Source organism: Suricata suricatta, chromosome 8, assembly GCF_006229205.1.
Source record: "Suricata suricatta isolate VVHF042 chromosome 8, meerkat_22Aug2017_6uvM2_HiC, whole genome shotgun sequence".
Lineage (NCBI taxonomy): Eukaryota > Metazoa > Chordata > Mammalia > Carnivora > Herpestidae > Suricata > Suricata suricatta.
The window spans coordinates 49,133,940-49,142,925 of record NC_043707.1 but is presented as its reverse complement, the minus strand read 5'-3'; the positions used below and the strand labels follow the sequence as shown (position 1 = coordinate 49,142,925).

At 55.2% G+C, this 8,986-nt stretch overlaps 1 protein-coding gene and 1 long non-coding RNA gene across 2 annotated transcripts; one reads left to right on the top strand and one right to left on the bottom strand.

Moving 5' to 3' along the window:
* Positions 1-1,064: 1,064 nt before the first annotated feature.
* Positions 1,065-6,342, bottom strand: PPM1J (protein phosphatase, Mg2+/Mn2+ dependent 1J). The gene is made up of 10 exons (XM_029947831.1): positions 5,971-6,342; positions 4,530-4,644; positions 3,747-4,034; positions 3,353-3,465; positions 2,992-3,076; positions 2,324-2,442; positions 2,057-2,120; positions 1,797-1,904; positions 1,528-1,679; positions 1,065-1,385 (listed from the first exon to the last, which is right to left on the bottom strand). Exons 1-10 carry the CDS (start codon positions 6,294-6,296, stop codon positions 1,238-1,240), a joined length of 1,518 nt encoding a protein of 505 aa, XP_029803691.1. The 5' UTR covers positions 6,297-6,342; the 3' UTR covers positions 1,065-1,237.
* A 29-nt stretch (positions 6,343-6,371) lies between these two features.
* Positions 6,372-7,767, top strand: LOC115298751. Its single transcript, XR_003911847.1, has 2 exons — positions 6,372-6,834; positions 7,187-7,767. It is a non-coding gene; the product is annotated as an uncharacterized LOC115298751 (long non-coding RNA).
* Positions 7,768-8,986: the final 1,219 nt, after the last annotated feature.

Here is an 8,986-nt window from a genome sequence, read left to right as displayed (position 1 = left end):
CTGTATAAGTCTAATTACATGAAATAGAAGTTGGGGTTTTGATTTTTTACTTTGCTTTTCTGTTTGGAGTGTCATTGTAACTACTGTATTGTAAATGACGGAAAATAATTGCATATGTTAAAAAAAAAAGAGAGAAAAAAATATGTATGTATATTTATTTATTTAGAGGGAAAGAGTGGGGGGGAGGGGCAAAGTGAGAGATGGAGAATCCCAAACAGGCTCCCACAGAGCCCCACATGGGCTCCATCTCATGAACTATGAGATCATGACCTGAGCCAAAATCAAGAGTCGGTCGCTTAACCAACTGAGCCACTCAGGCGCCCCCATACCCACTCTTAATGTAGACAGTTACATTACAGCAGGCAGTGGCCGTAGTGGAGGCATGCGTGGACTGTGGGACACCCAGCCCTGAAGGACAGGTGAAGTGTTGCAGATAAGGTGATGTGTAGACGTAAATGAATTGGTGCCACAATGGGGCCCAAAGAATTATGGAACCCCCAGGGGGTTGGGGTGGGGCTGAAAGATGGGGCTAGGGAAAGAAGCAGTGGCCAGATTATGAAGGTCCTTGTCTGCCATACTCGAGTTTTGGTCTAGGTGCAACAGGGAGCCACCAAAATGGTCTCTCAAGGGAATAACCAATCATATTCACACTGTGGAAAGGTCACAATGGACCTGGAGTTAGGAGGCTAGCGTAGTAGTAACAGTAGAGGTGGGGACAAATACGAAATATATTTTGTAACATACAGTCAGCAGTATGTAGTGATTGATCCACTTGCTGAGTAAAGACTGAGTTGAAGTCCCTGTGGGATGTCTAGGACATGTTCGGGAGACAAGTAGGCTATGTGGACCTCAAGTTCAGGAAAGGCCCAGGGTGGAAATACTGACGTGGAAAACGCCAGCAGAGGGACGAAGCCATGGACATGGATGAGAGCATGTGGAGCGGGAAGGGTGGAGGGCAGAAGGAGGAGCCTGGGTGCACTACAGTTTTAGTACTGCTTTGGGGTGTTCTTTCCACCACCTGAAAGGGCTTTTCAGTTTCTAATTGAAGTAAATAAAGACACACGTTTTTATCCATGTGGTTTATTTGCCAGTAGCTATAATTCCGGATCTGACTGACACCCCTTTTTCAGTTAGGTTGGCACTAAAGAAGGTCAGGGAGACAACTTCTGAATTTGGGTGGGCAGAGGGTGAGCATGGAGAGCTTGGGATGGTGGCGGCAGGGCTGGGGCTGAGCCCTTCAGGAATAACTGCCTGGCCCTCCCAGGGGGATGACGAAGACCGAGATGTCATCCCCGGAACCCAGCTTGTTGTTGGGGAGACGCCAGCCACGGTCCCGGGGGGTGCCCCGGGCCCCCAGGACCAGAGCTTGGGCCAGAGCTGTGTACCTGCCAGGAGCACATGTGCACATTCATGTACCAACATGTAAATGGGAAGATCGATACACAGGCCCTCATGTGAATCCCCAGCATTGCTTCCCTTTGCCCCTACCTTCCCCACTGTCATCCCCCACTGCCGTACAACTCCTACCTGCTGGGGTCATTGGGCTCATAGGCCGACAGCACCCTGTCCACAGTGGCAGCTACCTCACAGTCACTGGTGACATCCCACAGCCCATCTGTTCCCAGGACTAGCACATCGTCCGGGCAGTGTTCATACTGTGTCAGGTCATACACTCGTACCTGGTGGGGAGAAGAGAGTGAAGAAGAAGTGTGGCGACAAAAGGACCCTGGTAGGAAGCCAGCCCGAGGCCCCCAGAGGAGGCAAGGAATGGCTGAGGAGGCCCCCACTCGGCTCACCTCGGGGAAGCAGGAAAGGAAGGGCTTGATGGGCAGAGTGGAGCTGCAGACCTTGAGGTTGTGGTCTCCCAGGCCCCGGGTCACCCCAATGGTGGCCATCACTCGAGCCTAAAGGGAATGAGTGTGGGTGCTGCCACAGCCCTCCCCCAGGCTCCGAAGCTGTGGGCCCTCCCACCCCTACCCTCAGGCAGAACCTCCGCCTCCCTAGACAAGTTGTGGTGGGTCCTCCTACCCTCTCCCACCTCTACCATGGCGTTTACCTTTTTGCCCTCCCCACAGACCAGAGGAAACCTGAGATCCTCCAGCTCGATCTTTTTGTAGGCCCTGGGGAGGGGGGAGTACAGGAGGCATCACCCAGGCATCAAAGCCCCCCTCCCCTAGGAGCCGTGCCCCTCACACAAACCCCTACGAAGGACCACATCCCCCCCAACCCCCAGCCTGGCCCAGCCTCCAGTTTCCACCTTGCTCCCGGTGAGGGATGGTTGTGTTGCCATGGGAACGGGCCCCAGCTCTGAGGGAAGTGTTACCAGCCGGTCATGTTCTGGTCCCGGTACAGCATCCTCTGCCCCAGCTCCTTGGGCTGAATTCTGCGGGGAAACTCAAGGTGGGTGAATTCACCACCTAGCAGCTCTGGTTTCAGAAAACCCTGTGGGGTCAGGGGTAGGTGGACAAGAGCAGAGGCCAGGGGGCATTAGGCTTGCAGCACACCCTGGGGTGTAAACGCTATTAATCACAGCAGGGCCTTGAACCCAGTTTGCCACGTACCACGCGCTGTTCTTATACTAATATATAGATCCTCATTTAACCCTCACCACAACCCTTGAGACAGGAACTAGTGTTGTGAGGGAACCATGGGAAGATCAAGTAGTAAAGTACTCCAACTAGGATTCAAACCCGGGCAGTCCAGCTCCAGAGTTAGGACTTTAAAGCACTAAGCACTGCCTCTCCAGGGCCTATGCTATTTTCCATTCCCCACCTCTGACTCCATTTCCTTCCTCAGCTGGGGCCACAGTGGGAGCACTGGAGTAGCCCGCGCTCCTTCCTGCGACATGTTCCACCAGCTAGCCATAGTTTGCCGAGCAGCTTTCCCGGTGAGCAGGTGGGGAGCTGTCAGTGTGGTAGGGCTGGGACACAGGCTACAGAGAGCCACAGGAGTCCACAACGAATGGGAGGGGAGAGTTTAGTTCCTACTTACAAGCAGCTGAAGACGCTGGCGCTCAGTCTCCGGGGTGAACTCCCGGGACATTGGAATGACTTCACCATTCCGGACAATGATGGCTCTGCCCAGAGAAAGAAAAGGTTTGGGCTTGGCTCTCCTCAGCCCTCTTGTGGAGAATTACAGAAAGACCAGGGTTACTCATCCAGACCCCCATCTTTCCTCCCCTTGTGGCTATTTCTGGCCCTTCCTTACGTCTGTGACTCTCCTGACCCCATCCTTCCCTCGTTTTTTATTTTTAACACCCACCACCTCCCTGACATCTATTACCCAGAGAGTGTGACCCCTTGTAGGCATTTTCAAACTCCCCCCCGACCCCCGACACACACACACACCATACCTGCTGTCACCTGCATTGGCCACATACACCTTGCCTAGCAAGTAGACCACAACCAGGGCACAGCAGCCCCCCTCCACTTGGTGGCCATGCCGCTCCCGGGCCATCTGCTCATCCTGCCGTGTGAGGGAGGGTCAAAGGGGGTGAATGAAGAAGAGGTTCCAGGCACAAACCACCGCCCCCATCTGCAGAAATCAACTGGCCCAGCCAAGCCACACTGGAGGAGAGGAGGGAAGACACGGATATAACTACCCTTCCCCTCCCTTCTGAACCAAGCTCTGCTCAGGCCCTCAAAGATGTGTGGGTTCTCAGGGTGACCTGCTTAGGCCACATGATTCCCATCCAGAGTTGACCAGAGTCACTGCCTAGCAGGCTCTTGACAGGACCACCCACTCACCATAAACTGGAAGGCATTCTCAATGGCCCCCACTACCAGGCTCTCATGGGTCACTTCCTTCTGTGAAGACCAGCAGGACTGAGGACCAACCAAGTGAGAAGGATCAGAGGAACCTGGAGCCCCTGGGGTAGACGGGAGGCAGAGGGGAGGTGGGGAGGGGTCCTGGAGTATCTCCACCAGGTCCTTTAGCTGCTCCCGGATGTGGCGATGAAGGAGCCTGGAGGCCATTTCAGCAGCTCCGCCCCCTGCATGCCCGTCAAACAGGCCCCAGTAGTAGAAGCAGAGTCCCTGGTGGAGGAAAAGTTGGAAGTGAGTGAGTAAGGGAGTGTGTGTGTGTGTGTGTGTGTGTGTGTGTGTGTGTGTGTTATGCAAAGAGAAGAGCAAGCCTCCTGGGCATCCATATAAACATCAGAGAGGAGGTAAGAGTTTGGCATTAAAGGCATATTAGATTTGTTCACTCATTTACCAAGGGCCTATTAGTGTCAGAAAGTAAAGCATCAAAAAAGCCAGACTCCAAGGATAAAATATGCAAAAGTACATATTGGTAATTAATTACATCATTCATAAATACAGTAGTAGCTATATTCTAAGTGGAGAGCTGAACATTTACACTGACATTCTAACTGTCCAAATGCCCCATAAAGGTTCTGTACCAGAGGTAAAAAGCTAGTGAGTTAGGAGTTAGGTCTTCCACATGTCTCAGGTTTAAAACCAGATGCCTAGCATCCCCCGGAAGAGGTGTTACCAGGTTTCTGGAGGCTGGGGGTGGGGGTGGGGGCTTACCTGGCCTTGGCTAGGCTCCCTAGGTACCCCTGAAATACTCCTCCGACCTTCCACATACACCACTTCACAGCAAGCCTGGTCCTCATTGTGCCGGCTTTTGCCAGCATTGATGACCCTGCCAGGCCAGAGTGACCACATCAGGTTGGACAGCAGACCAGGTCCTGGAATAACCCCCACCTTAGACACACACACCCTCTATAGCCTGCTGGCCAAACTGAGAAAGGTCACAGCCACCTGGGATCCAGGCCAGAAAGAGGAGGGGAAGGGAGGCAGCGCAAGGCACAAGGAGTCCTGTCTGGGTGTCTGGCCCCACCACCTCACAGAAAAGCCAGCAAGCAGCACGTGCCTGCCTCAGTTCCCCCATCCCCAGCAGATGGGGGCACCACTGTGGGCTACTGCAGAAAGGACTGGACAGGGGCGGCAGGTCTTAACTACCCTGCTTGCCAGGACCCTACATCCCGCCCTGAAGCCTAGTCAACTTTTCTAGTGCCTTGTCCACAGCACCCCACCCTCATGGGCACACCCACCTTTATCTTAAAATCATCCAGGGAAAAGTTTCTGCTGCTTTGGCAGTGAGGAAGTGCTCCAGCCCCGATAGGGAAAGAGGAATTGAAATAGGGTAGGGGTGGAAGGCCACCTGGACTGCGCAGAAGCCACATAAACCACCAACTCTTCCCAAACAGAAAGCTAAAGGAGCTGACGGTGGGGCCACGGGTCTACCAGTCGCCACCCTCAGCGACCTCAGGGCCCCGGTCTGCCTCAATGCTCTGCTTTCCCAGTAGATGCATTAAAAATGCACCCGGCCTGGGAGCAAGCCGGCTGCTCCCGCCACTCCGACAGGGGGTCCGCGTCTTTGCCTAGCTAGTGCAATGCCCCCCGCCAAGGGGACCCTCCTGCTTCCCCGGGCAGCTCCCTCCCCCGCTCCTGGGGACGCCGGAGGCCGACTGGTGTCGCGGGCTATTTCTGGGTGTGGAGGGGGAGGGGAACAGTAAGAGGGACAGGGAACTGGGGCGCCAGGGTCGGGAAGCCCAGGAGCGAATCTTCCCAGCTGCCACCTCCCTGGTGAAAAGCGCCCCCCGCCTCTTTGAAGCCCCGCCTCCCTTAGCTATTGAACTGCCGGGCCCCGACTGAGAACTGGCCAACTCATCCTACCCGGGGCCCTCCGCCCTCGGGGCTCTGGAAGGGAACAAGGTCCTGAGGAGGCGCGGGTGAGGGAAGTAAACGAGCTGGAAGACCCTGAGGAAGGCTGCACCGACTTGAGAAAGGGCTGGGAGGGGGTGCAGCCCGAAGCCCAGAGGATAGCAAAGGTCTTGGGAGAAGGGAGTTCCTGGCGCCGAGCGCCGCCGGGGGCACGCATCCCGGCGCCGGGGATGCCCAGCGGGGGAAGGGGCTACGGGACTGGGGGACCCATCCTGGCTAGGGTGCTCCCGGGGGCGCTCACTCGGCGTAGCCCGTGCTCCAGGGCAGGCGACGGCCGGTGTTCGGGGGGCTTTGCACAGCCCGGCCAGCGTGGTCGTCCGCGCGTCGCAGCCCCCCTGGGCTCAGCTGCAGAAAGGTCGGTCGGGAGAAGCTGGTTCGAGCCTCTACCGTCTTCGCGGGAGCTGAGCTCCCGCTCCCCGCCCTCACCGGAGGGCTCTTGGACGCTTCTGGAGGGACGGCAGGCTGCGCAGAGGGCGCGTTGGACAGATCTGGGGACTTGGGGCGCGGAGGCGGGGCGCCCCCGGAGCTCACCAGGTGCGCCACGGCCGAGCGCACCCGGTTTAGCATGCTGCCTCCCTGCCCCGCCCTCGGCCGTGGCCCCGCCCCGATTCTGGCCCCGCCCCCTAGGGCTCGTGGTGGGCGGTGCTCGCTCCTGCCGGCTCTCCGCGGCCATTGGTTCCGCGAGTGCAGGGCGGGTCCCAGCAAAACTTCCTCCTGCTGTGGGCCGCCCTCAGCACCGCCCCGCCGGCTCGCGGCCTCTTCCCCTCCTGGTTCCGGCTCCGCTCTGCCTCAGTTTCTTTGGGGAAGAAGGGTTTGCAGTTATGGGAAGGGGACGGAGGGAAGGAACACCCTCCAGATTAGGCATCAGCTAGAACTTCCCCATTGTGACGGGGTGGGTGGTGTCTCCTCGCCTTCCGTTCCCTAGCAGCTAGCCAGACCGGAGGATGATGGAGCTGATGACCTCAGAGCGAAACCAACAGCTTCGGCGATCGCCGGGTGTGAAGCACCTGGTGTGACAACACCTCTGCTGGAGTGAGAGTGAGGGCGAGCCAGCTGGTGCTGGGTGTGCTGTGGGGGTGTGAACAACGCGGGCTGGGAGCAGGGGGTAAGTTCCAGGGTTCCTGAGACAGCACCGCTCCCCAAGACGATCACCTCTAGATCTGGGAGAGCGGTTATCACTCCGACTTCACTTTTTTTCTCAGGACCCAATTCCCTGCCCCTCCACCACCCCCCATCCCCAGCCCCATTTAGACCTCCCCTGACCACAGCAGGACTAGAGGAATAGTTAGTAAGGGTAACTACAATAACTGCTATTTATGGCGGACTTTCTATATAGTAGGCCCGCTTTCTATATGGTAGAACTTTCTATATATTAGGTTATCTACACCGCACAGCATCACTTTAAAGTAGATTTTATTATGCTCTTCTTTACCAATGACGCACCTGTCATTTTACAGGATCTGCCTCAAGGGATCACACAATGAGAGACTCACACCCGTGCCAGTCCCCAGACTCCCAAACTCGATTTTGTCTGATGAACCAAGCTAATTTGTCGGAATGGTGGATGAAGGGTTAAGGAGGAGGTGAATGTCAAATAGTGGGGATTCCTCCTCTTCCACCTTCCTCCAACTCAAGGCAGAGGCTGAGCCTGCAGGCCAAACAAGATCTGTATGTACCGCCAGGGGGAGACAGAGACTAGTCTAAACATCTATCTGAAAGGAAAATGTATCACTAACTTCGTGTTCAGAGTGGTGTTCCCAAACATGGTTGCAGGGAATTGATCAGTAGATCTCCGGAGAACCTCCTACCCCATGCACTGTCAAAATGAGGACAAGGCCCTTGTGGCTCTAATGCAATTCAGGGGTAGCCCCCAGGAATCACTGGCACCAGGCACCAAGCCCGTGGTTGGGACGCCATCTCTGGGCTCTGCGGGGCCAAATGCTTCCTGAACATAACCCTCACTCTTCCTGAGCTAAAGTGGGCCCCCAGAAGGCATGACTTTCCTGGCAGCTTCCAAATAAAAATCTCATAATGATCATTCAGGTCTTTAGATTTGCTGTAATTATACCTACATTTTGGGCAGAGATAGGCAGAAAAATAGAAGTCACAAGAAAAATCAGACCCAAAGGCACATAGAGTGGCAAAGGCAAAGGGGGGTAAAGAACATGGTGCTGCTATGGATATTTCCCTCCTGTTGGAGAGAAACAGAAACCAGCTGTCTGATAAATGGCATAAACAACAGCAGCAAGCAAAAACTGATGGAAAAATATAACATCCTGGCTATTTTTATTTTTCAGTGTTTCTGGGGCAGTTTGCTTACTGCTTCTCTGTGTCGCCCTGCTCCCTAATCCCTGCTCTTCACAGCACCCACCGTGGTGTGGCTGCAAATAGGCCACAGAGCCAGAACAGAGAGTCCCCTAGCTCCAGCACCAGATGGTCAGCAGGGATGTCAACAGCTCTCTGGGCTCCAGAAGAGCACCCCCTCCCACCCCCACGACCTAAGCCTTAAGGCTCTCCTCTCTCTGACCATCTTACCTCTGACTCCTGGCATCATCACACCGCCTCCATCCTCAGAATGCCCCAGAACCTGGTAAGAAGGTCATCACTTTTACTCATCCCTGAGGCAGCAGAAAGTGAGAGGGGGAAGGGGGTGGGGTAGGAAGGCAGACTTGGGACATATTCTCCTTGGCTGAGAGCTGAGACTGCTCAGTGCCTGGCCCTGCCAGGAGTGTGTGTGGCCTTAGCCCATGAGGGCAACTGGACATCCTCAAGAGAGGTCTCTTTATCCTAGGCCATGTGCAGGAGCTCAGAGCTCAGAACTACGCTTTCCCTCCGCACACCCGCTCCTTACCTCTCCCCACCCCATTACTCCAATCCCCAAATCCTCTTAAACTAAGAGGAGTGTCCCTCCTACTAAGAGACAAATTCACAGACCACTTTCTTTTTCCATTTGTCTAAGGCTTTCACAGCTAAAATCTTACCCTGTAAAGAATTATAAAATTGCGATTATATTGTAGTTTACATAATGAACATACAGGCTCAAGTTTGTTTCTCAAGGTGGGGTTCACAGTCATCAACCACAGAGACCAATCATCAGCCCTCCTGCCTGCTCAGTCTCTACCTCATACCTCCTCTAGTCCTTCCTGCCCTTGACCACATCATTCCTCCTGCCCTGGGCTGCCCCCCCCCCCCGCCACTGCCCCACTGCTTGCTGCCTCTACCCACCTGGTTCTGGCTCTGCTTTGCCTCAGTTTCTT